Source organism: Salvelinus fontinalis, chromosome 4 (genome assembly GCF_029448725.1).
Source record: "Salvelinus fontinalis isolate EN_2023a chromosome 4, ASM2944872v1, whole genome shotgun sequence".
Classification (NCBI taxonomy): Eukaryota; Metazoa; Chordata; class Actinopteri; order Salmoniformes; family Salmonidae; genus Salvelinus; species Salvelinus fontinalis.
Window position 1 is genome coordinate 29,406,246 of NC_074668.1, and position 27,812 is coordinate 29,434,057.

Sequence of the window (27,812 nt, forward strand, 5' to 3'; positions counted from 1 at the left end):
TGTCTCTGATTGAGAACCATACTTAGGTAGCCTGTTCCCACCTGTGTTTGTGGGTAGTTGTTTTCTGTTTAGTGTTTTTCACCTTTCAGGACTGTTTCGATTTTTCCCTTTTGTTATTTTTGTATTTAGTGTTCAGTGTAAATAAACAAACATGAACACGTACCACGCTGCGCTTTGGTCCTCTTCCACCGACAGCCGTTACAATATGTGCATCCGCATTGCATTGCTGATGACTGGTCATTGGCCAACAGTCAAGATGCCCAACTTTTTGTTTCTGAAGCACAGATCAGATGTTTCTGGCAAAAAAAAAGGTTTTGTAATGCCGTAGGCCTATGGTAACCAGATTGAATAAGGAAAGGTATGGCCTCCCGAGTGGCACAGTGGTCTAAGGCACTGCATCGCAGTGCTAGCTGTGCCACTAGAGATTCTGGGTTCGAGTCCAGGCTCTGTCGCAGCCAGCCGCAACCGGGAGACCCATGGGGAGGGCGCACAATTGGCCAAACGTCGTCTGGGTTTTTGGAGGGTTTTGCCGACAGGGATGTCCTTGTCCCATCGCGCACTAGCGACTCCTGTGGCGGGCTGGGCGCAGTGCACACTGAAACGGTTGCCAGGTGTACGGTGTTTCCTCCGACACATTGGTACGGCTGGCTTCCAGGTTAAGTGGGCATTGTGTCAAGAAGCAGCGCAGCTTGGTTTGGTTGTGTTTCGGAGTCCGTACGGGAGTTGCAGCGATGAGACAAGACTGTAACTACCAATTGGATACCATGAAATTGGGGAGAAAAAGGAGTTCAAAAAATAAATAAAATAAAATAAAAAAATAAGCAAAGGTATAAATGTAAAATACAAATGTTAGTCTAGCGTACTGGTATATGTACTCTATGTAGTCTAGAAAAAATATGTATGAAAATAATATAGGCCTACTGTCAACCCCACAAAACATTCTCACTGCTCTAGCTCTTGCCGACTGACCTGTGTTGATTGACAGTTTGCTGGTCTAATCAGAGTGCTGAATGGGCTTTTTACTAGCCAATCAGTTTTTTTTTGCAAATGCAATACTCTCTCTGGCTGTGTGGAGAGTAATCCACAGAGACTCTGAACCACAGAATAAATGACAAAACATTCCTAAAAGTCAAAGTCGGGTTCTGAGTCTTGAGGCTCCAAGTCAAGTCTCAAGTTATTTTATTTTCAATCAAGTTGAGTCTCAAGTCATCAAATTTGTGACTGGAGTTAGACTCGAGTCCAACCATCCTCTTATTTACATTATACTTACATTTTAGTAATTTGAGGAAGCTTGATTAACTTAAAACCTCAATATTGTTTACCCTTCATGAAGTGTGAGTTGGCAAAGGCTGGAATTCAAGCTGAGAGGCCCTCATGAATGAGAGGCCCTCATGAGCAGGCTGATATTAGTTCCCCAATATAATTTTCATACTTGTAGATTCCTGTCACGCCTGCTCCCGCTCTCTCTCTCTGGAGCTCAAGGGCGCCAGGGTGCCCTTCATTACGCACACCTGTGTCGTGTCTGGACTATCATTAAATGTGAAGACTTATTTATATCAAATCAGTTCTCTAGGTTTCATTATTACGTGATTTAAACTAATAATTAAACATGAATTAACTAAGACGCCGGGGCACAGCGGAAAAGGTTCCGATTTAGAGTTATAATTTTCTGAATATAACTCTTCAGATATTTTAATATCTGATCAATTACAGTCATTCTCATTAATCTATTATTATTACCTCATCAGTTCTCATTACTGAACGTCGCAAACCCTTGGATATCTGCATGAACCCTAGTTTCCATAATGAATCAACAATATACAAATTGTGTTCATTATTTATTTATTTACTAACTAACTAAATAATCAAAGAAATAAATAACAAACAAACAGTAGATATTGGTTACTAACAATGATAGAAAAGTCCCTAGTGGGCTAAATGACAAAGGAAAGGGGTGGGGACTGAGAAAGAGCAGGAAAGACTAAATGGATTCACTATACACAGTGGATAATTATAATCATTGAAATTCTAATCCTTTGCACATGAATGGCCGCTCATTTGAGAATAATTGCAATATATATATTTATCTTATGTCTAAGATTTGCTCTTATTCTGTAGTGATTGATAGTCTCAGATTTTAACCATTTCTAATTGTGTAGCCAAAACTACAGCTGTATGGTCTAATGATCTATAGAATTGTAGCCATTCCAACGTGAGGACTCTGTCCCGGCGTTCTCTGACTTAATGTAGATTTTGTAGGAAGTGGGTTTTATACTCTGTGGAAGAAGGGGCTGTTCCATGACGCCAAATTAATGTCTCTTCATTGTCCTCCCTCCATGTTTACTCCCAGCCTCCTCCCTTACGCCCAGGTAGGTCCCACAGAGCCAGTCCCAGTGCCTGAAGTAGGGGGCATAGTTCCCCCTGTAGATATGGTGGTGTGCCTGGTGGAAGGGGGCCCCTCCGAAGCAGGGCAGTAGTCTATGGATGGCCCAGGGCAGGTCGTAGCCACAGTGGTCCTCTATGGCCAGCCAGGTGTTGAGCAGGTGGAACAGGGCCTCACTCAGAGGGTGGCAGCCCACCACCCAGGCACTGCTCAGGGCCAGCATCTGCAGGGAGAGTAGCTCAGCCGGGCTGGCGTCCTGGGCAGCCAGGGCGAAGGTGATCCGGTTCTGGTGATGATTCTGGTGGACCCTCCGATACAGCCAGGGAACCCTGGGGACCATAAAGACAGAACTTTTGTGTTTGGTAGGCAGCCAGGGACAAACCTTATGTGCTCCTTCTAGACTCTCTACATGAGGGTCGTCCGAGTTAAAGGAGAATTTAGCTTTTTTTACAATTAAATCTCTATTTTTCATGTAAATAGCATGTTATAGAACAGTACGATTTAATTTGTTTTTGAGAAACTTGGTGTGTTTCCACCCAACTGACTGCAGATACAAATCAGTGCGTGATGAGGTAGTGCACACAACATTTTATTTTCGCTTAAGTTTTCATTATACTTAATAAAAATCTAAAAGTTCAGTGTGTTTCCATTGCATTTTCAACTCCACCGATAGTTGTGTCACAAAAACTGTTTCATTGAATAGCCTATTGAATTTGCCTATTCTGGTCTTGGCATGTGTGCACTAGCCAAGAGCTCACCGATACAGTGCGGGTACGCTATGCTGGTAGACTAGTCTACATGATGAGATTATTATAGATAAGAGAATATTTTTATTTGTCAAACTGCAGTCAAGCATCGATCATCATGTCACCAGAAAAGGACCCTCGATACCAAACGTGTCAGAGGAAGGCCCTAAAATTTGTCAAAGACCGCCACCCTAGTCATAGACTGTTCTCTCTGCTACTGCACGGCAAGCGGTACCGGAGCGCCAAGTCTAGCTTCTACACAAATTCCAAACGCCTGAAGGTACCACGTTCATCTGTACAAACAATAGTACGCAAGTCTACACACATTCCAAACGCCTGAAGGAACCACATTCATCTGTACAAACAATAGTACGCAAGTATAAACACCATGGGACCACGCAGCCGTCATACCGCTCAGGAAGGAGACACGTTCTGTCTCCTAGAGATGAACATACTTTGGTGCGAAAGTGCAATCAATTCCAGAACAACAGCAAAGGACCTTGTGAAGATGCTGGAGGAAACAGGTACAAAAGTATCTATATCCACAGTAAAACGAGTCCTATATCGACATAACCTTAAAGGCCGCTCAGCAAGGAAGAAGCCACTGCTCCAAAACCGCCATAAAAAAAACAGACTACGGTTTGCAACTGGGGACAAGGATCGTACTTTTTTGAGAAGTGTCCTTTGGTCTGATGAAACAAAAATAGAACTGTTTGGCCATAATGACCACCGTTATGTTTGGAGGAAAAAGGAGGAGGCTTGCAAGCCGAACAACACCATCCAAACCGTGAAGCACGGGGGTGGCAGCATTATGTTGTGGGGGTGCTTTGCTGCAGGAGGGACTGGTGCACTTCACATAATAGATGGCATCATGAGGAAAGAAAATTATGTTCATATATTGAAGCAACATCTCAAGACATCAGTCAGGAAGTTAAAGCTTGGTCGCAAATGGGTCTTCCAAATGGACAATGACCCCAAGCATACTTTCAAAGTTGTGGCAAAATGGCTTAAGGACAACAAAGTCAAGGTATTGGAGTGGCCATCACAAAGCCCTGACCTCAATCTTATAGGAAATGTGTGGGCAGAACTGAAAACGCATGTGCGAGCAAGGAGGCCTACAAACCTAACTCAGTTACACCAGCTCTGTCAGGAGGAATGGGCCAAAATTCACCCAACTTATTGTGGGAAGCTTGTGGAAGGCTACCCAAAACGTTTGACCCAAGTTAAACAATTTAAAGGCAATGCTACCAAATACTAATTGAGTTTATCTAAACTTCTGACCCACTGGGAATGTGACGAAAGATATAAAAGCTGAAATAAATCATTCTCTCAACTATTATTCTGACATTTCACATTCTTAAAGTAAAGTGTTGATCCTAACTGACCTAAGACAGGAACCTTTTACTAGGATTAAATGTCAGGAAAATTGAAAAACGGAGTTTAAATGTATTTGGCTAAGGTTTATGTAAACTTCTGACTTCAACTGTACATAATACCTCAACTAACCGGTGCCCCCGCACATTGACTCTGTACCGGCACCCCCCTGTATATATTGTTATTTTTTACTGCTGCTCTTTAATTACTTGTTACTTTTATCTCGTATTCTTATCCATATTTTTTTTAACTGCACTGTTGGTTAGGGGCTCATAAGTAAGCATTTCACTGTAAGGTCTACCTGTTGTATTCGGCACATGTGACTAATAAAATTCGATTTTTATTGGAAAGGAGCATCAAGATCCCCATGCACTTTCACCACCCTGTGAAGTTCATCATAACTTTTTTCATCTGTAGCCTAATAAACTGCATGTTATCCCGAAATCATAGTGGGAGGACCACACATTATATAATCATGCGACTCTGTCACGATCGTGTGGAGGATTGACGGACCAAAACGCAGCAGTAGGAAAGTAAGCCATATTACTTTTAATGAATATGAAGGCAAAACGAAACAAAAACACTTACACACTAAACAAAACAAGAAAACGATCGTGAAGCTAAATAACGATGTGCACACACAGGCTACAAACGTATCACATAGACCAGGGGTGTCAAACATACGGCCCGCGGGCCGGAACCGGCCCCCAAGGAGGTTCGATCAGGCCCGCAGGATAATTTGAAAGTGGAAAAAATGCATAAAAGACATGGAATTAATATTTTTAATTCGCTGCAATTCATGGATTATCCGCTAAGGGGCGCACTCTTTCCATCAGAGTAGAAGACAAGCCGCATCACTGAGACAGACTGAAACCAGCAGACGGTATCAATGCGCCATCTGCTGCTTGTTACGACGTTGTTAATACCTTGGTCTCTACCTCTCCGCTACACCCTCATTAGCCAAAATGTCGTTATCCAAACGGAGAAAAGTAGATAAGGAGTGTAGAATTTTCAAAGAAAAATGGACCACGTCCTATTTATTTACAGAGATGCACGGAAAACCTTCGTGCTTGGTGTGTTTGCAACAAGTTTCGGTATTGAAGGAATATAATATTCGACGCCACTACGAGACTCATCACAGCGAAAAATATGACGGCTTGCAAGGACAACTGAGAAGAGATAAGATTAACGAATTGCTGGCGGGTCTGAGGAAACAGCAGTCAACTTTCATCCAGATCCGAGAAGTCAGTGAAGCAGCGGTAAAAGCCAGCTACCTAATTGCTAGCGAAATAGCATTAGCGTCGAAGCCGTATTCCGACGGTGACTTTGTTAAACGATGCATGATGAAGGCGGCTGAACTTGTATGTCCCGAGAAGCGACAAGCTTTTGCCAATATTAGCCTGACGAGGAATACTATAGCAGAGAGGATTTCGGAACTATCGGCAGATTTAGACAGTCAATTGAAACAGAGAGTCAAGTCATTTATTGCATTTTCCGTGGCAATTGACGAGAGCACTGACATCACAGACGTGGCCCAACTGGCCATATTTATTCGAGGAGTTGATGAGACATTGACTGTTACTGAAGAGTTTCTTGAGTTGGTGCCAATGGACAGAGTGGACAGAGCTCTGTCGTTGCTGCATTGGACAGAGTTGGAGTGGACTGGTCCAGCGCTGTCAGCCTGGCTACAGACGGCGCGCCATCCATGGTCGGAAAGAAAGCAGGTGTCGCGACAAAGTTCAAAGACAAAGTACAAGCCCTTAATGGAGGAGATCGTTTCTGGACATTTCACTGTATTTTGCACCAGGAGGCATTGTGTTGCAAGTCGCTGAAAATGGACCACGTCATGGAGGTGGTTGTTCGCACTGTAAATTTCATCCGGTCCAGAGGTCTGAACCATCGTCAGTTTGACAAACTTCTCAGCGACAGCAACATTACCCACAGCCTGCCATACCACACCGAAGTGAGATGGTTAAGCCGAGGCGCTGTGCTGAGGCATTTCTTTGATCTACGAGAGGAAATCGGACAGTTCATGGAGAAAAAAGGAAAACCGGTGTTGGAATTACAATCTCAGGAATGGCTACGGGACCTTGCATTCTTGGTTGATATTACTGAACACTTGAACAATCTGAACAAAATGTTGCAAGGCCGCAAAAAAGTTGTCACACAGTTTTCTGACAACATACATGCATTTAAGTTGAAGCTGACTTTGTGGGAGATGCAACTGGCAAATGGCAACCCTGCTCATTTCCCCTGTCTGAGAGATGTGTGTGTGACCAGACCTGATGCGGACATGAAACGGTACAAAGACAAAATTGCAGGACTACTGCGGGAGTTTGAGAAACGTTTTCAGGTATTTGGTGAACTTGAGACAGAATTTTCAGTTTTTCGCCACCTTTCACAGTTAAAGCTTCTGATCTGCCGGTCGAAATTCAGCTAGAGATAATTGATTTGCAGTGTGATGCAGATTTGAAGGGCAAATTTGCCTCTGTAGGTCTGGACAGATTTTATCAGTATCTACTACCAGGGTACCCCAAATTAACAGCCCTGGCTGCTAAAATTTTGTGCATGTTTGGGACAACCTACCTTTGTGAACAAATTTTCTCAGTGATGAATATCAATAAAACAAAAATGCGTTCAAGGCTCACAAACAAGCACTTAAATGACATTCTGAAAGTGACAGCTAGTCAGGACATGACACCTGGTGTTGATGCACTTGTACAGGCCAAAAGATGCCAAGTTTCAGGAACAAATACAAGTCCAGACTAGACTAACACCTTTAAAATGCTGCCTTAGATACTGTTTGCATTGAAAGAATACAGCTCTGTGAAGATGAATCCTTACTGTGGTGATTTAAAAAATGTGCACTTTAATGTTAGTCAGCAGCTTCAAAACAAAAGTTGTGTGATGGAATTCTACTGTTCATACAACTCCATAAATTTTCAGTATGTATTGTATGTGTATGTATGTTTCATGTATGAAGTTTACAGATTTACAGGACAGGCGAACACTTTCTTCATTACACATTTAAAATCACTCTCCTTAGTTTGTAAGGTGTACGCAGGGATTACATTTAGATTTTATATGCGTATGTGTAAGTGGTTTAAAAATTCCTTTCTTTAAAAGTCTCATTTAATCTTAAAGTGCATTACTATATTTTTCTGTACCAATTAAAGTTTTGTGCCTTTGTACAATCAGTGGGATCAGTTGCAATGCATATTTGTGAAAGACAAATGTGCAATTTACTTTTATCAAAGGAAATATGAGGTGTTTCATGAAATGTTTTGTAAAAGGATAGTTCATTAAATTTCAATATTTTCCTAATGTTCTTGTGCTTCTTTACACCAAAACAAAGGAAAGACATGATATTTTGGTTATTTATAGCAGAGTATGGTATAATTTTAATGGTCCGGCCCACTTGACATCTCCCTAGGCCGTATGTGGCCCACGATGCGAAATGAGTTTGACACCCCTGACATAGACAATTACCCACATCACATGAAAGCCTATGGCTACCCTAAATATGGCTCCCAATCAGAGACAACAGAAATCAGCTGTCTCTAATTGGGAACTCATTCAGGCAACCATAGACTCTCCTAGACAACTAAACCAACATAGACAACGCTAGACACATGCACTCAACACAAACCCATACACTACACCCAACACCCCCTTTACCATATAATCACCCAAAACCAACAAAACACAAACATTCCCCATGTCACACCCTGACCTAACTAAAATAATAAAGAAAAACAAAGAATACTAAGGCCAGGGCGTGACATAACCCCCCCCTTAAGGTGCGAACTCCGGGCGCACCATTACACAGTCTAGGGGAGGGTCTGGGTGGGCTTCCTTCCACGGTGGCGGCTCCGGCACTGGTCGTGGTCCCCACCCCACCACAGTCACTAACCGCCTCCTTAGCTTCCTCCAAATGACCCCCCTCCACATTAACCCCACTGAATTAAGGGGCAGTTCCGGACTAAGGGGCAGCTCCGGAATAAGGGGCAGCTCCGGACTAAGGGGCAGCTCCGGACTAAGGGGCAGCTCCGGACTAAGGGGCAGTACCGGGGTAAGGGGCAGCACCAGGGTAAGGGGCAGCACCAGGATAAGGGAGAGCACCAGGATAAGGGGCAGCACCAGGATAAGGGGCAGCTCCGGACTGAGGGACTGCAGCTCCGGACTGAGGGACGGCCCATGGCTGGCTGACAGATCTGGCTGCTCATGGCTGGCTGACGGATCTGGCTGCTCATGGCTGGCTGACGGATCTGGCTGCTCATGGCTGGCTGACGGATCTGGCTGCTCATGGCTGGCTGACGGATCTGGCTGCTCATGGCTGGCTGACGGATCTGGCTGCTCATGGCTGGCTGACGGATCTGGCTGCTCATGGCTGGCTGACGGATCTGGCTGCTCATGGCTGGCTGACGGATCTGGCTGCTCATGGCTGGCTGACGGATCTGGCTGCTCATGGCTGGCTGACGGATCTGGCTGCTCATGGCTGGCTGACGGATCTGGCTGCTCATGGCTGGCTGACGGATCTGGCTGCTCATGGCTGGCTGACGGATCTGGCTGCTCATGGCTGGCTGACGGATCTGGCTGCTCATGGCTGGCTGACGGATCTGGCTGCTCATGGCTGGCTGACGGATCTGGCTGCTCATGGCTGGCTGACGGATCTGGCTGCTCATGGCTGGCTGACGGATCTGGCTGCTCATGGCTGGCTGACGGATATGGCTGCTCATGGCTGGCTGACGGATCTGGCTGCTCATTGCTGGCTTGCGGATCTGGTAGATCCTGTCTGGTTGGCGGCTCTGGCAGATCCTGTCTGGTTGGCGGCTCTGGCAGATCCTGTCTGGTTGGCGGCTCTGGCAGATCCTGTCTGGTTGGCGGCTCTGGCAGATCCTGTCTGGTTGGCGGCTCTGGCAGATCCTGTCTGACGAATGGCTCTAGCGGCTCCTGACTGACGAACGGCTCTGACGGCTCGGGACAGACGGGCGGCTCTAATGGCTCGGGGCAGACGGATGGCTCAGATGGCGCTGGGTAGACGGATGGCTCAGATGGCGCTTGGCAGACGGGCAGTTCAGGCATCGCTGTGCAGACGACAGACTCTTGCCGGCTGAGGCGCACTGTAGGCCTGGTGCGTGGTGCCGGAACTGGTGGTACCGGGCTGGGGACACGCATCTCAGGGCTAGTGCGGGGAGCAGGAACAGGGCATACTGGACCCTGGGAGCGCACATTAGGCCTAGTGCGTGGTGCCGGAACTGGTGGTACCGGACTGGGGACACGCATCTCAGGGCTAGTGCGGGGAGCAGCAACAGGACGCACAGGACTCTGGGGACACACAGGAGGCTTGGTGCGTGGTTTATGCACTGGTGGTAAAGGGCTGGAGACACGCACCATAGGGCTAGTGCGTGGAGGAGGCACTGGTGGTACTGGGTAGGGGCGGGGAGGTGGCGCCGGAAATACCGGACCGTGCATGCGTACTGGCTCCCTTGAGCGCCGAGCCTGCCCAACCTTACCTGGTTGTATGCTCCCCGTCGCCTGACCAGTGCGGGGAGGTGGAAAAACCCGCACCGGGCTATGTAGGCGAACCGGGGACACCATGCGTAAGGCTGGTGTCATGTACGCCGGCCCGAGGAGACGCACTGGTGACCAGATGCGTTGGGCCGGCTTCATGACATACGGCTCAACGCTCAGTCTAGCCCGGCCGATACGAGGAGCTGAAATGTACCGAACCGGGCTATGCACGCGTACAGGAGACACCGTGCGCTCTACTGCGTAACACGGTGTCTGCCCGTACTCTCGCTCTCCACGGTAAGTACAGGGAGTAGGCGCAGGTTTCCTACCTGACTTCGCCACACTCCCTTTAAGGCCCCCCCCAAGAAATTTTTGGGTTGTACTCACGGGCTTCCAGCCTTGTCTCCGTGCTGCCTCCTCATATCGCCTCCTCTCGGCTTTAGCTGCCTCCAGCTCTTCACGAGGAAGGCGATATTCTCCCGGTTGTGCCCACGGCCCCTTACCATCCAGTATCTCCTCCCATGTCCAAGAATCCTCGGTGGGTAGGTGGGTCCTGTTGCCGCTTTACATGCCGCTTGGTCCTATATTGGTGGGTAATTCTGTCACGATCGTGTGGAGGATTGACGGACCAAAACGCAGCAGTAGGAAAGTAAGCCATATTCCTTTTAATGAATATGAAGGCAAAACGAAACAAAAACACTTACACACTAAACAAAACAAGAAAACGATCGTGAAGCTAAATAACGATGTGTACACACAGGCTACAAACGTATCACATAGACAATTACCCACATCACATGAAAGCCTATGGGTACCCTAAATATGGCTCCCAATCAGAGACAACAGAAATCAGCTGTCTCTAATTGGGAACTCATTCAGGCAACCATAGACTCTCCTAGACAACTAAACCAACATAGACAACGCTAGACACATGCACTCAACACAATCCCATACACTACACCCAACACCCCCTTTACCATATAATCACCCAAAACCAACAAAACACAAACATTCCCCATGTCACACCCTGACCTAACTAAAATAATAAAGAAAAACAAAGAATACTAAGGCCAGGGCGTGACAGACTCCCAAGTTTACTTCGATATGATGGTTATTATATCAATATTTGTGCATAAAGGTGTTGCCACCACCATTTCTCGCATTATTAATTTTACAGACACAAAAAGATCCCACCATGTCGAACGAACAAATGATCTGTCGGCATTTACAAAATTGTACTGAAACTACCCGTTTCTATCACAGCTGTCGTGATTTTAATTTTTTATATACGGTATAACTTTACTTGCATAAAACTGTTGATGGAAACGTGGTTAGTAATGCAATTTTAATGTTTTACTTGATTTGTGTATTACCAAATTTGTTTGAGATGATTTTAATGCAACACTGCTCACTGCATCCAAGTTACTTGACATAAACGTTTCAGAAAGCTGGAAACCATGTGTTTAATACCATTCCATTTATTCCACTCCAGCCATTACCAGGAGCCAGTCCTCCCAAATGAATGTGCCACCAACCTCCTGTGCTGTAAACCTAGATTCTGGTTCAAGCTTACCGATGCATGGAATAATGCCATAAAAAGAACAGCGCATCAAATAGAAGTAGGCACGCGATAACCTCCCCAATGAGCAGGCTGCATGATGGCGCGAGTTCGGGAAATCTTGGAATCCTTACTCTTTGATAAAGCGCTGTGGCTGGGAGAACAGTTGTCAGGTATTTCAGAAAAATCCTCCAACAGCAGTCAACCCATCGCTGCAAACACAACAGCAACGGTTCAGCGGTCCTCGAGATCCTGTAGAGATTTATCCGTGGCCAGAAACATCCCAGCACTTCAAAGGCTAGAAAAGGTGCGCAGAGGAGAAGGTGGATGAGGAAAGCGAAGCATGCGGGCAGGAAAGGTGACGTGAGGAACTCCCGTTGTGCTCGCAGATCATCCCACAGCGCCTGGAGCAGCAGTCCATCTGGGTTCCCATGTTTTAGAAAAGTACTAATATTCATAATAACAGCAAACGAAGGGTTATTTTTTAATCAAACCAAAAATGACCATCATGAAGTGTTCTCAGCATTTATCCAAGTGTGTTGGCTACTACTTTGTAATAACGTAGTCCATGATGTAGTTTCTTCAATTCACTGTCTCCAGCTGAAGGTACGCATTTAGTTGCTCGAGTGAATACTTATTTTCTCTTCCACAATGGTTGACAGAACACGCTTGTCTGTTGTTTGGTGGGAGGGTAATAGATCCACAGAAGCAATAAATGTTTAAAAAAAAATCACATTCCAATTTATACAAGTCAGCAGCACAGCCTGGTCTCATAGACTATAGGTAACATAGTAAATCTGTCTCCCTCAATTTAGTATGATACAGTATGTTACATTTCGTATGGCATGCATTAATTTGTGGATGTCCATCATCCATTTTGTATGATAGTTAGGGGTAGGTAACATAGTTGAGTTTTATTTTATTTTTACAGGGACAGTGCACATGAATCAACGTTTCAGTAAAAGTGCCGGTTTTAGCCAGCCGGCTAATTTTCAACCGCAGTCCCTGGGCAGGTTATTAAAAACAATTACAATATAGACAATAGCAACATAGCATACAGACATAGCAACATAGGACAAGCAAGACGTAGCATACAGGCAGAGCAACATAGAACAAAAAGCAGCAAGACAAAATTCATAAAAGCAACAAAGTGTTTCCACACCTCACAAGTTACAGACAACAGACATGGAAAGCGGCAACACACAGCTAGGGACCATGTTCACAAATCTGATTGACCTTTAGCCATGTCTTCAAGCATTTTGTGAAAGTGTGATATGTGGTGCAGTTATGTGTGTCTGATGGCAGTGCATTCCAGACATGGGAAGCTCTCACAGAAAAAGCGGATTTACTAAAGGTACTTTTCCTTAGGGGAACTACACAGTCACCTCTCATGGCAGACCTTGTGGATCTGCTGCCATATGTTTGGGTTTTCTGTTTAACAAAAATACTGAGTGGAGGGGAAGCCAAGCCATTTAGAATCTTGAATACAAGACATGCATCAGTGTATTGCACAAGATTTTCCCAACTCAGGAGCTCATGCTTTCTGAGGATGTGACAGTGATGATGGCTATTGGGCTTCCTATCAAGCACTTTGAGAGCCTGTTTGTAGACAGACTGAATAGGTCTTACTGTTGTACAGCAAGCTTGGGCCCAACTAGTCAAGCAGTATGTTAAGTGGGGGAGTATCATAGATTTGAAGTACAGTTTTGCTACCTCTGTAGTCAAACAATTTCGTATAAATCGGAAATTAGCTAGGTTGAATTTGGTTATTTGAATTACCTTTTTCACATGCTTTTTAAAAGAGAGGTTGGAATCAAGTATGATGCCAAGGTACTTAAAATCAGATACCACCTGGAGCTTCTCCCCTGACACATAGACATCTGGCTCAGTAGCATCTGTTGCCCTCTTTGTGAAGAACATAGTAAATCTGCCTCCCTCCATTTTGTATGATATGTTACAAATTCCATTTTTTTATGGCTAACATTAGCTAGGCTAGGGGCTAAGGTTAGCTAACATGCTAAGTAGTTGCAAAGTAGCTAAACAGTAGTAAGTAGTTGCTAATGAATAAAAATGCTAATGTGGTCCGTGATGAGATTCAAACATGCAACTGTTGGGTTGCTAGACGTTCACGTTACCCGCCCACTCATCCACCCTGACCAACTACCCTCCTTTAGTGTTTGCCTTAAGTAACCTTCTGTCTTATGTAACCCTACCAAACGTAACATATACTAATTTCAGTGTCCTGTATTTTCATTTACTATGTTACGTCTAGTGTATGATACCATGCTGGAGCCAGATGGTTTCACAAACATCTTGCGTGGGGCCCCTCTCTGGAACAGGGATATCTGAGTTTTAATCAATGTGTTCTCAATGTGTTCCATTTAAACTAAAAGCCTGTGATAATTTTATGGGATTAAAGCAATTCATGTCATAGACCCGACTTCAGATAAAGATATTAGCTTTGTCATTATATTGTTTATTTTAAAATCATCTTATTTTATATGACCACATGGAGGGGCCAGAGATAATTACAGACACCTGTGATAATCTGATGTACCCAATAAGGCCACTAGATGTCATGTGATCTAATTTTTTAAAAACTTGAAAGTTACCAAGTTCTGGTAGTTACCAGTAATATACCCTCCCTTTGCAATCCTAGACATGTCTCATGCTTGAAATTACCTCTACAAGCCTGAATCTGAAGCAGGGATATTGTCACCTTGGTTCCTGCCTACGCAGTCTTCTGATTACACATCCGGCATACCAGATTGGGAATCTAGGGGGTTTCTCACAGGAGATAACAGGTGATTGAACTGTCAGCACTTGACAATGTACACTAGGTTATCAAGTCATCTTGAGGCGGCAGGTAGACTAGTGGTTAGCGCATTGGGCCAGTAACCAAAAGTGTTGCTAGATCGAATCCCCGAGCTGACAAGGTAAAAATCTGTCGCTCTGCCTCTGAACAAGGCAGTTAACCCACTGTTCCTAGGCCGTCATTGTAAGTAGGAATGTGTTCTGACTGACTTGCCTAGTTAAAAAAAAAAAAAAAAAACGTGCTACATTATGAAATACTATACTGACATCTTCTCCTGGACTTCATCATTTCCTCCCCTTTATATGTCACTCCCTTATGTTTTCTCACCAGGTGGTATTGTTCTTGTTTACTGGCGTGTAGCCTTATGGAATTGTCTCATTACTGGTTTTGTTGTTTTATTAAACATTTCACCTGCACCTGAAATTGGGTAACTTCTCTTCTCCATAACTTCTGAAATCCAGTCCATATGGTGTGCAATAGTCTGAATGTCAGTGAAGATATCATAGTTTAAATAACATAAGCAGATAATAAATATAATTTTGCTAATAGGCTGTGGTATGTAACTGTCTACCCCTCCTAAATTGCAAAATCAAGATTCATCAGCCTTTCTTGTTTGACAGATGTGAAAGGGCAATGTAAGAAAAAGGCAATAAAAACAGACTACATTTCAAGACAAAGTACCTCGTCGTCAAAGAAAAACACATTTTATTGTGTACGTTACAAAATTATGGATTTCTGATTCACAATTTAACATCAGTGAGCGAGCGCAAAAAGAGTCTCCTTCAAGTCATTATCAGTCAAGTCAACCTGAGAGAGTCTAACAAACAGTTTATACAGGTTGTCACTCACACGGCTAACGAAGCTAACTCAGCCAGAACAAACCAGTGTTACATTGAGAGAACAGTTTAATGGATACAACACAAGTGCCTCTCAAACAAGTTGTCATTGCTTTAGTCAAAGCGTTGGTGAAAAACATACAAATGATTCACCCCAAATGAACTCAGTCTAACACTACACTGAGGGCACCAGTGTGTGAAAGAGTCAAAAAGCTGCTGTTGCATCTTTCATGAAAACCCCATTACATGTTTATACCATTGACTCATCCTTCCAATATGAATGACTAACATATGTCAGCTAATAACAAGAAAAAAAACACACTATTGTTTTTTTCTTTCCACCATTCCTTTCCATGTAAGATGACTAGATTTTATTTCGAAAATAACGAGGTCTGGTCCAATCTTCAACAAACATGCGTCACACTGACGAGATTAACATCTATGGACATGGTCTGTCATGAACCGCAGACGAGAAAGGACTAATCAGAATAAAATCTACTGTTAAAGCACGCACCTGTAATGCTCTTAATATCCAATGTCAGGGGAATCTTTTTTCTTCTTCATGTAGAACCTGTATGAAATGCCTAGCAGATAACGACAAAAGTTGCTATTTTAATTTTTTTCTCGAATACTGAACTGGGAGTGGTTGGACAGGCCATCAGACTGTTAAATAGCGCTCTCTAGCCGGCTGTCCCCCGTTACACAACCCTGCACCTTACGAGGCTGCTGCCCTATGTACATAGACATGGAGTCACTGGTCACTTTAATAATGGAACACTAGTCACTTTAATAATGTTTACATACTGCTTTACTAATTTCATACTGTATTTTAGTCAATGCCACTCTGACATTGGTCATCCTAATATTAATTTATTTCCTAATTCCATTCTTTTACATGTGTGTATTGTTGTGAATTGTTAAGATACTACTGCACTGTTGGAGCTAAGAACACAAGCATTTAACTACACCCGCAATAACATCTGCTAAATATATGTGTGTTACCAATAAAATTGGATTTTATGTGGTATCACCCCTTCACCAAATCATGGGGATAGGCAATAGCAGAGGGTTAAGATGGTTCATCAATGAGTGTGAGGCTTGTATTGCATGTAGAACTTTTTGTATAATGTACAATTAGATAATGTCACAAATCCAAAATTCCCAGGAAGATTTGATGCGGAAGATAATTTATACTTTTATAGTGAGTCCCAAACCCTTTTCTAATGTCACCCCCCTTCCCAAGCAAGACCAGGAGAGTTTCAGCCCAAAGTCTGCCTCAGTTTCAGAAAAGGTTTCCATCTGTGTAGTTCATTGCCATTCCTACAACATTTGTAGTCAATACCAGAAAATAAAATGGGATGGTTTAAAATGAGTGGCAAAGCATGAGACCAACCGTCAAACACCACCAGTAGAAAGTGCTTTGAGTGGAGGGTGGTTTGTCAATGTGTTCATCTGTATCCCTCATACTATGACTACTACTGACAGAGAAGCCATTGTTCTCTCTTTTCCAGCATGGGACAATGTTTACACTCAAGGAGAAGCTTGTTTCTCAATATCTCAAGTCTAACAGATACTCTCTGTTGTGTCTAGGACACTCTCTCAAGAGCAGACATGAATATAACAATGGCCTTTTGTCCAGCATAACTAGATAATTGAGAGAAAAACAAGTCAACCTGGACTTTTCTTGAGTCAAAAAACAATTGAATATCAATGCTCACTCTCTGAAACAGAGGTCAAGTAATGTTCATTCAGTGGGCTAGTCAAGATCTGTTACATCTGCTATTATGATAAGATCCTGGTGAGATAAGATAAAGACAGTCAGCCAATTCATATAGGAGAGGGATCTGTATGAAGAAACTAGGTATTCCAAACAATGTATTGTGTATGATTAAGTAAATGAATCATTAATAATGTAGTTAATCATACACAACTATCTCATACACTTACAGTATTATGAGCTATGCAAAACATAGAAAATACATGAAAGCACTACCAATTAAATCAAGTTACAAAACATACATCATACACTTGCAAAAGTTCAATTCATGTTTAAAATGTCCCAAACCACACTGTTACATTCAATATATCATTGTTTCGCATACAATCTTAGAATAGTCTGTTGTAGGGCTAGTAAAACCTCCGGTCCAGGGTAGCATCCCAAAAGGCACCCTATTCCCTATATAGTGTACTATTTTTGACCAGAGCCTTATGGGTAGTAGTGCACTTATGGGTAGGGGTTCTACTAAGCTGACATGGAATTGGTCAAACCATGGATCAGTTAGCCATTTGATTTGGAATTTTAGGCCCATGCAGGTATCAAAAAAATATATACAAAAATGTGATTAAAAATATAATTTGGGCTTTAGAAATGCACTGAATAATACATTCATTAATGGGAAAAAAGACAGGAAATCATAAGGGATAAGGTTTTGAAGTGTCTGTCCTATATCTAGGAGATATAAGAAAGTTCAGGAAATATTTAGTTTTTTGGGACACATATTTAACCCCTTTTTTTGTAGGCACAAAACCACCTCCATACTTCCATTCATTTTTTAAACCGGTCCCGGGTTACCTGCTAATGGGCAGGTATGTCTCACTGTCTGTGTGTTCTGCAGTAGGATTGGATAGAGGCAATCACCACAGCTGTGTAACCCTGTGTTAGTGGGCAAGTGAGCATTGTTGAAATCAAAACCCAACCCTCAAGTAAGTCATGAAGAACTCACTTACAAAACTCAGTTTTGGACAAGACTGACTTTATGTACAAAATTATCCTATTTACACTTTGTAGTAAATTTTGACACTAGAATAAATGTTTGACTAATATAGATGCCACATATGCCATTTTCTATCAGAGAAGTTGTTTGCCTTCAGTTGCGCTTTCAAAAGGCAATCAGCAGTATATATATTTTTAAATGTTTGGTAAAAAGATGAGGGATGGGGCTGGAAGAATGTAACCACTAAAATTAATAAACAGAGCTATGGGTCATGTTGAGGCTATATAGTGTTTGTTTACATTTACTTTGTGAACAAACACTGGAGTAAAACAAGCGTGAACGTAGCAACTGCCGATTGCCTCTTTAAAGTATCTGTGTACCAGACTTCTATGAAATATGACCTATAATTAATAACATATGAGTGAAATAGTTTTCCTTCCAAAAAACCTGGCAATTAATTATGTTAAAAAGCAGCTTTCCTGTGTTTGAATGGTGTGGGCGTAACCCAACAACAGAATGGTGTGGCCGTATACTGGTCATTAAAAATATTCACGCTAGTAGACCGCTCATTGGCCAGCTCAGCCAACGTGACATGTTTTATGAGAAAATAGCAAGCATAACATTTTTTTTTTAATGGACTGTTTGAGGTGGGGTTTTTGAAGTGTTTTTTCCCTAAAAATGTATAAAGTTCTTTGGCCACAAATATGAATAAGACAAGTCAAAAACATTTTGGTATGAGTTAACAGAATATCAATTTTTAAACTAAGATTTTCACTGGCCAGATACTTCAAAAAATAGTAGTGCACTATATAGGGAATAGGATTCCATTTGGGACACGTACCCAAGGCTCATCTTTCACCCACCTTGTGGCTGGCATGGGCCTAGCTCCACAGCTCCAGTCCTGGGATGGGTCTCTTCTCCTTTCCATCCCTCCATCAGTCTAGGTCCAGGATCTGTTCAGTTAGGACGTCCATGGCATCAGAGGCCTTAGTGGAGGGGCCAGAGTCAACAAACATCTGGGGGATCTTACTCCCAAAGTAGATCTTACTGTTAGCTGCTATGGCCTGGAACTTCATAAGCTGCAGATACTCTGGCGTCAGCTTCAACTGGGAGTGGAGAGAGAGAGGGGGGAGAGAAAGAAAGTGAGGGTGGAGATGGAGGGAGAGAGGAGAGAGAGAGAAGGCAGAAGCCAGTGATGGCTGTCCTGTGATGCTGTTAGATTGTAGCCTGAGGGGCAGTGTGTTCTCTCTCTCTCTCTCACTGTTCCAGCCAGTCTGAATTCCCTCCCTACCACCTCCCCTTGGCTCTAAGCCTTGGATATTTGTAGATCTGCATGGAGGAAGCAACATGGAGGGAGCTGAGAAATCTTTCACCACCCTGATTTTACAAATCCTTCAGATCTGCAAATGTGGAAGGGTTAGGGCCAAGGAGGACCAGCTGTTCCTCACAGTATGTTCCTCTCACCTTATTGGCCTCGGCCGCTCTCTCTGCTGTGTAGAACTCTGCATCGGCCCTGGCCTTCATCTTAGCCAAGAATGCTCCGTCTGCAACCCAGGGGTTAGACGTCAAATTGTGTTGACGCCATCTATAATATTATTTCCACCTCCTAGTAAAATCATTTTCACATATTGGACCATGCCTATAACCTATGTATGGTCCATATTATCAGGTATGCTATTAGCATTAATACCTGTAGCCCAACTGATGCAGCATAGTGGCTATACATAAATAGGCTGAAGCATAGGGTTGCCCATCTGCATTTACCCTATTGGGCCAATCGTTAGTATAGTTCTGCATCGGGTCAGATATCCACGGTTCCCGGCGGGTGATTCGCAAAAATAATCAGCTGGCGGGTGGAATGAAAACATTATTTCAACCGGTGGGTTGGCTCGCGGTTCAGAATTACATTGTGGGTCGGAAACATTTTAAAATCAAGATAATACTTTTAAAAACCCAGGAGCTTGTTGTGTTACGAACTACATTTTGTGAGTGGCGAGGCAGACATAAGGCTACCAGCCACGCACTGAGTGTGTCGAGCCGGGAACTGTCCCTTATTTGTGTTGTGCTAAAACGTTCCAATTTGTCTATGCCAGAGCTTATGTTCCCTCTCCCCACGTGAGAATACGACAAGTTTACTTTCCATGGATAGCCTAGCACATGCGAAAATGTGTAACGTAGGCCTAGCCGGAGAAACAAAAAGAAAGGTTATGATAAGGGAATAGGCTACGACACCATCGTGGAAACAGGTGCTGCGTTTCTGAAGACAGGAGGGGGCAGTGACGGGGTATGTCTAAATGTATTGCACTAAGCTTTGAGCTCCCATAGTCAATCTTCAGGAGACACCTCTGTCTATCATCATGACCCACAGGGAAAAGGAAAAAAATGTAGAGCATCTTAAAAGCCCTGTTATGCTAGCATGCCATTTCACTGACCAGTGGCCTAATGACAATTATAAACTGGGTGGCTGGAGCCCTGAATGCTGATTGGCTGAAAGCCGTGATATATCAGACCGTATACCACGGGTATGACAAAAGCATGTATTTTTACTGCTCTAATTACGTTGGTAACCAGTTTATAATAGCAATAAGGCACCCATGGGGTTCGCGTTATATTGCCAATATACCACGGCTCTGTATCCAGGCACTCCGTGTTGCAAAGAACAGCCCTGAGCTGTGGTATATTGGCCATATACCACACCCCCTCTGGCCTTATTGCTTAAATATACAGTCTTATTGTTTTGCCAAACACACATACACACCTTCGATTTCAGAGATCCTTTTCTCTGTTTCTTTCTCCATGACTTTCTGGCTAAACTTGATTTCAGCCACTTGAGCCAACTTCTCTGCCTCTGTAGAGCAGCACATGGAGGAGACAGGAAATGAGCCTTACATTCTGGGATTAAATGAGAAAACGGGCAGAATTCCTCTTAAAAATGAGTTCAACAAAACAGACTTACAGTCATTTGTTTATAAATGTAATGTATTATTATAAAATGTCAGTTTGATATTTTTTTTTCTGTGAAAATGTAAAGGTCATAGTGCGTTAGTGTCTGACCGATCACAGCCCTCTTCCGCTCTGTCTCCGCCTCCTTCTCCACCACCTTCTGAGTCTGAGCAGAAATCAGAAGCTTTGTCTTCTCAGCCTCCCTAAACACACACACACAGAGAGAGATCAAAGGTGCATGCTAAAAGTTGGTTAATATCTTTCTCTAGTCCCACAGCATGCAGCATGTGTCCCATCCCTCACCAGAACATTCTAAACACAACAACAGACAGGTTTAAAAAGTCCATTACTAAAGCCCCCCAGATGGAAGTGATGAGTGTCCCAAATAGCATACTATTCCCTATGTAGTGCACTTGTCAAAGATCATGCACTATAGAGGAAATAGGGTGCCATTTGGGATACATCCAGGTTTGAGGAGAATATGAATACAGGACGTCAGGGAGTTGGGAATATGGAGTGTTGCAGTGTTCTAGAATGTTTCAGTGTTACACAGCCAACTGTTCTACTCACATCATCTCGTAGTTCTTCCGAATGCTCTCAGGGATGTTGGGCTTCGTGACTCGGACCGCCTGTGGTCAAGATTGCCGAACCACAACCGTGAAAAAGAGGGGTGACGGAGAGATGATTGAGATCATATTGAACATTTGTTTTACTGTGGAACTGCAAGTCATTACATGGCAATAAGAGGCATTCCATCACCAGGGAATCATCTAGGCCAAATGCCAAACGACAAACTATTCCCTTTGTAGTGCACTACCTCTGACCCAGCCCCATAGTGCTCTGGTCATGGGAATAGGGTGCCCTTTGGGGCACAGACCTAGTTCAATTTGGGAGCACAAAAGAACAAATGCAATCTTACTCCTCCCCCAAACTCTCTCTGAAGTGAACTGTGCTGTAGTGTTATTCGTTCCTGGCAGAACCTACAGCTGTTATTGTAGTTTCTTCTAGAGGATTAATGAGGACAAAAAGCTAAGTGTTTAAACCCAGAGGGGCCTTAAAACTGGAAAGGAATGAGCAGAGGTGGGGTCGGGGAGGAAATGATTATTTCTCTCACTCCATCTCGCTGTCTCATTTTTGAGTCTGACAGAATCTCTCATCGTTTTCCAGTCCAGATATTGCAACATGGGATCTGTTCTGTTTATCGTCTTTCATTAAGTTCTAGCTGGTAACTGAAGTCCATCCAGGCCGCTTAGCAGCCCACTCATCACCTGGCATTCATTATCACAATATGGAGCCTCATAAAGTTGAAGTACAGTATTCTACTTTAACCTTGCACAATACTTTCAACTTAACCCTGTTTCCTGTCTGCCATTCAACCCCCTGTGTGCGTGTGGCTCTACCTGGATCACACAAGGATAAGTGGAGTATCGAGTAAATCAAATCAATCAAATCGGGATTCCTTGCATATAAACCTTCAATAAAAACATATTTATACTGATATGCAAGGATTCTCTAAGATGGTTTGCTGTCTCTTCCTCCTTCCATGTCTCCTTCCCAGTCTCAGTACCTGTATAATGAGTCCAGGAGCCATGCAGGTCAGATCCTCCTGTAGGGTCAGCTTCAGGTTTTCATCTATCTGGTCTGAGGGAAACCAACACACACACGCACGCACACGCACGCACGCACAAGCGCACACAATGGAGACATAGGCTGCATCCCACACACCACCCTATTCACTATACAGTATAGTAGTTTTGCAGTATGTAGTGCACTATGTAGGGAATTGGATGCCATTTGGGACCACCCAGAGACAACACTAGGCCTTTGAAACCCTTTGAATATTGATTAGTTACCGAACAAGCCGATGTAGACCTCCTGTAGAGAGTGGACGCTGCAGAACTGGTTGAGCTCATGGTGAACCTTGTTGAATATCAGGGCCTTGTCGTAATCCGCTGTGAAGTTCCTCACTATATCATACACTGCAGAGAAAGGACAAAGAAGAATGACTACAGCACAGGAGGTTGGTGGCACCTTAATTGGAGAGAACGGGCTCGTGGCAATGACTGGAACGGAATTGGTGGAATGGTATCAAACACAGTTTCCAGGTGTTTGTGCCATTCCATTTGCTCCGTTCCGGCCCTTATTATGAGCCGTTCTCCCCTCCGTTCTCCCCGCTACAGTAATATCCCTTTCACACCAAGAAATTTACACCAACTTTACCATACCGCCAACTTTTTTCCCACCTTTTCTTTATATCTGAAAGGTATTCAATATTACATTTGTTTTATTTTTTTTTTGATACAGTACCGTAAATCCTATGTGAAAGCAGTATGAAGTAAGTAAGTAGTAGCTGCTACAGTAAATACGGAGCTTGGTCCGAGCCAGAACGGTCCATAGGGCAGAAGCCTCCTGTTTCTTAGCATCAGGCAGCTTGATGTACAAGTAACACCCCTTGGACCGGAAGCTAGTCTATCGCAGGGTTACAGTAAGCTGTGTTCAAAATGGTTGCCAAGTACTAGTGTTGTGTTCGAGACCACCTGAAGCGAGACTGACTCAAGACCGGAGCAAATAGAGTCAGAGTCAAGATCAAGACTGGAGGGGGATAGTAAATTGTGTCAAATTGCCAGCATAACAGTTCAAAATGTCCAGTATATCTGTGTTCGTATTTTACAACAACATACCGATTCTTTAGAAATTCAGAATGGTGAAAAAAAAGAGACAGGTCTCAGTTACTACAACACTGCTAAGTACACAACCATCACGCGCCAGGCTTCCCCTCGTTCCACCCACCCCTTACATTTGTCATAACAAAAGAGACTCGGAGCACACTTTGAGAGAACATGGAGTAGCCTCCCTTTGGAATGATGATGCAGCAGACAACACACTGTTACAATGCATGGGTTTCACTGGTTTTGAAACAATATAGCGTATATACTAAAGAGATCAGTTTTAGTTTTGTGTTGAGAGAGACAAAACTTGAGCCCCTTGTCAAAATTGCTCCAATGTTTGATGCATTGGCTTATGACTTTACCTGCTGAGGGTACCAGGTAGTTCACCACTTCTATCCGGTCAAAGTAAATCATCACTCCCCCACTGAACAAATAAAACAGAATGTAACTAGACATACATGCAATACATTTTCAAGAATGGAGATAAAAGTAGCTGGTAATCTTTCCATCCATGAAGTTTATTTCGGGCAGTGGTGACAGACAATCCTACCTTGTGCCACATGGTACATTCTTCACTTCATCTGTTTGTAGAGTGGTCTACAAAGAACAGAAAGAGAAGACGTTAAACACTCCACAAATACATCATTTCTGTAGGGCTCAATTCAATAAAACCTACATTGTTGTATTTACACAGTAGTTATTTTCCCCATGGTCCAAAAACTCTTCTGACAGGTCTTTGGGCGGCAGGTAGCCTGGCGGTTAGAGCGTTGGGCCAGTAACCGAACGATAGCTGGTTCGAATACACGAGCCGACGAGGTGAAAAATCGGAGCAAGGCACATAACCCTAATCTGCCCCAGGGGTGCCATACTACTATGGCTGACCCTGTAAAACAACACATTTCACTGCACTTATCCGGTGTATGTGACAATACCACTGTATGAAAACCTGCAAACCTACCAGGGGTGTATTCATTAGTAGCACACTCGTAGCTAAATGTTCTGTAACAGAAACCGTAACCTAGATTTCCTATTAGACAAATATAGGCAGGTCCCTCCCCGTTTGGTTCCTAGTGAATACACTCCTGGTAGACTCCCATCATAGATTTGCTGTCACTTTTCAGAATAAGAAGTGTGCGAGCACAGGGTGACTTTTGTAAACAAAGAAACTGCCTAAACTTTCCTGTTTGAATGAAGTCCAGCCTCAGCTTTTGCCCTAGTACATTTCACCTCAGAAACCTCACAGACCAGTCAGGTTTCAGTTCCTCTCTTTGTTCAACTCCATTTCAGCCTAAACCCCAGTCAGACCAGTCATGCCCAGGGCCTAAGACACCAGTCTTACCTGCACAGACTTGAAGTTAGTGATGAAAGGCATCATGAGGTGGAACCCAGGGTTACTGGTGGTGGTCAGGAGAGCTCCTCCCCTGTGGAACACACAAGTCAAGGACACGTTGAGGAGGGAGCAACATAACAGATAGATCTGTTAAATGAAGACATAACATAAATCTGACCTGTAGTAAACTCCAGTGTGTCCCTCCTCAATCTTGTGAACAGAGGCGAAGAGAGCTGCGCCTCCAATCGCACAGATTATTGAAGCAATGGCACCCAACTGTGCCATCCTGGGAAGAAGAGGAAGAATAAACCATTTGTTTTTAAAGGATTGGCATGCACAATGTTGGACAGAGGATGGATTAATTAAATAATAATCAAGCTTACAGTGCATTCGTAAAGTATTCAGACCCCTTGACTTTTTCCACATTTTGTTATGTTATAGCCTTATTCTAAAATGCATTAAATCGTTTTTCCCCCTAATCAATTTACACACAATACCCCATAATGACAAAGCAAAAACAGGTTTTTATACATTTTTGCAAATGTGCAAAATACGAAAAAAAAAGAAGGAAATATCAAATTTACATAGGTATTCAGACCCTTCACTCAGTACTTTATTGAAGCACCTTTGGCAGCGATTACAGCCTCAAATCTTCTTGGGTATGACGCTACAAGCTTGGCACACCTGTATTTGGGGAGTTTCTCCCATTCTTCTCTGCAGATCCTCTCAAGCTCTGTCAAGTTGGATGGGGAGCGTCGCTGCACAGCTATTTTCAGTTCGATCGGGTTCAAGTCCAGGCTCAGGTTTGATCGGGTTCAAGTCTGGGCTCTGGCTGGGCCACTCAAGGACATTCAGAGACCTTCAACCCAGTCCTGAGCAGGTTTTCATCAAGGATCTCTTTGTACTTTACTCCGATCATCTTTCCCTCGATTCTGACTAGTCTCTCAGTCCATGCCGCTGAAAAACATCCCTGCAGAATGATGCTGCCACCACCATGCTTCAACGTAGGGATGGTGCCAGGTTTCCTCCAGAATTGCCGCTTGGCATTCAGGCCAGAGTTCAATCTTGGTTTCATCAGACCAGAGAATCTTGTTTCTCATGGTCTGAGAGTTCTTTAGGTGCCTTTTGGTAAACTCCAAGCGGGCTGTTGTGTGCCTTTTACTAAAGAGTGGCTTCCGTCTGGCCACTCTACAATGAAGACCTGATTGGTAGAGTGCTGCAGAGATAGTTGTCCTTCTGGAAGGTTCTCCCATCTCCACCGAGGAACTCTGGAGCTCTGTCAGAGTGACCATTGGGTTCTTGGTCACCTCCCTGACCAAGGCCCTTCTCCCCCGATTGCTCAGTTTGGCCGGGCAGCCAGCTCTAGGAAGAGTCTTGGTGGTTCCAAACTTATTCTATTTCAGAATGATGGAGGCCACTGTGTTCTTGGGGACTTTCAATGCTGCAGAAATGTTTTGGTACCCTTCCCTAGAACTGTGCCTCGACACAATCTTGTCTCGGAGCTCTACAGACAATTCCTTCGTCATCATGGCTTGGTTTTTGCTCTGACAACTGTGTGACCTTATACAGACAGGTGTGTGCCTTTCCAAATCATGTCCAATCAATTGAATTTACCACAGGTGGATTACAATCAAGTTGTAGAAACATCTCAAGGATGATCAAACTGAAACAGGATGCACCTGAGCTCAATTACAATTCTCAAAGCAAAGGGTCTGAACACTTACATAAATAAGGTATTCCTGTTATAAAACTAAATAGATTTGCAGACATTTATTTAAAAAAACAACTGTTTTTGCTTTGTCATTATGGGGTACTGTGTGTAGATTGATGAGATTGTTTTATTTAATCAAGTTTAGAACAAGGCTATAAAGTAACAAAATGTGGAAAAGCGAAGGGGTCTGAATACTTTCCGAATGCACTGTTGATACCTTTCACTGAAGAGTTGAAGTCTAATCTAATACATAACCTTACAAATATTCTACCGCTTTTACAAAAATGTTGTTTTAGTGTAGTAAATAGTAATCTTGCAAGTTGTGGATGTTAGGACAGTTGATTAGAATAGAATCAGCTGCATGTAGTTGAAAACAACATCTGAGCACAGCCTTCTATTTGTAAATAGAAGGCTCTGGATGCTAGGCATGCTGCTGTCAAGGTAAACTCCTATTAGTCAGGAAGAAGAAGCTTAGCCGAGACATCAGCAGGGACTGACTGACCTTACAACATTATAAGAGGATTGACCAAGAAAGGCATGGAAACTTCTCGCCTGCCTCACCTCACTCCGAAAACATCCACAACTGAAGGCCGCCACAAGTTATTAGTCTGTGCACAGCTACAACAAGAATAATATAAAGCTACTATAGTGATCTTGTCTAGACAACTACAAGTCAGTCAATCAATCAAAGACAGCGTGCAGGCTTGTCATACCAGGTGGTGAAACTTGAGCTCGCACGTGAAGGTTCAGTCATCTTTGGTTCAGTATCTTTGGTTCCACTTTCTAAGTCTAACATGGAGAAGTTGTTTCACGTTCAGTTGACAGAATGCTGACAGCTAAACATGAATTACCTAGCTAAGCGCCCAGTCTTGGATTTACTCATACACCCCTCCCAGTAAGGCAAAACAAGATAAGCCAACTACGTAACAGGCATTGTGCAACAACAGTTTAACGTTAGTTTTTTAAGCTATCTTTAAGCTATCTTTAGTTCCTACAGAGGATGGTATCTAACCTACATTGACTAAATATTTCACATACATTGTTGTTGCATGTAACGTTAGATACTTGAAAAGGCCATTGATAAAAGTGTACTCGAAACCCGTATTATTACCTGTAATATTACACGAGGTGCCTCCTCCATAAATACATACAAAACTTATTCGCTAACAACATTTGCTAACACCTACTACAAAGTTCACTTCCTCATTTTGCGTCATGC

At 43.4% G+C, this 27,812-nt stretch overlaps 2 protein-coding genes across 5 annotated transcripts; both read right to left on the minus strand.

Moving 5' to 3' along the window:
* Window positions 1–187: 187 nt before the first annotated feature.
* On the minus strand, window positions 188–18,891 carry LOC129853488 (cholesterol 25-hydroxylase-like protein). Of its 2 annotated transcripts, none has more exons than XM_055919593.1 (2): window positions 18,804–18,891; window positions 188–2,712 (listed from the first exon to the last, which is right to left on the minus strand). In XM_055919593.1, exons 1-2 carry the CDS (start codon window positions 18,866–18,868, stop codon window positions 2,310–2,312), a joined length of 468 nt encoding a protein of 155 aa, XP_055775568.1. In that variant the 5' UTR covers window positions 18,869–18,891; the 3' UTR covers window positions 188–2,309. The 2 variants fall into 2 exon arrangements, with proteins under 2 accessions (XP_055775568.1, XP_055775567.1); XM_055919592.1 differs by lacking the exon at window positions 18,804–18,891 and adding an exon at window positions 11,591–12,329.
* LOC129853487 (erlin-2-like) lies at window positions 15,079–27,812 on the minus strand. Of its 3 annotated transcripts, XM_055919590.1 has the most exons (13): window positions 27,705–27,812; window positions 27,307–27,382; window positions 25,061–25,168; window positions 24,892–24,973; window positions 24,103–24,149; window positions 23,915–23,976; window positions 22,737–22,862; window positions 22,451–22,524; window positions 21,454–21,512; window positions 20,995–21,086; window positions 20,699–20,788; window positions 19,405–19,484; window positions 15,079–19,046 (listed from the first exon to the last, which is right to left on the minus strand). In XM_055919590.1, the coding sequence occupies exons 2-13, from the start codon at window positions 27,345–27,347 to the stop codon at window positions 18,876–18,878; spliced, it is 1,032 nt and encodes a 343-aa protein (XP_055775565.1). In that variant the 5' UTR covers window positions 27,348–27,382; window positions 27,705–27,812; the 3' UTR covers window positions 15,079–18,875. The 3 variants fall into 3 exon arrangements, with proteins under 3 accessions (XP_055775565.1, XP_055775566.1, XP_055775564.1); XM_055919591.1 differs by lacking the exon at window positions 27,307–27,382 and having other exon boundaries at window positions 27,705–27,811; XM_055919589.1 differs by lacking the exon at window positions 27,705–27,812 and having other exon boundaries at window positions 27,307–27,389.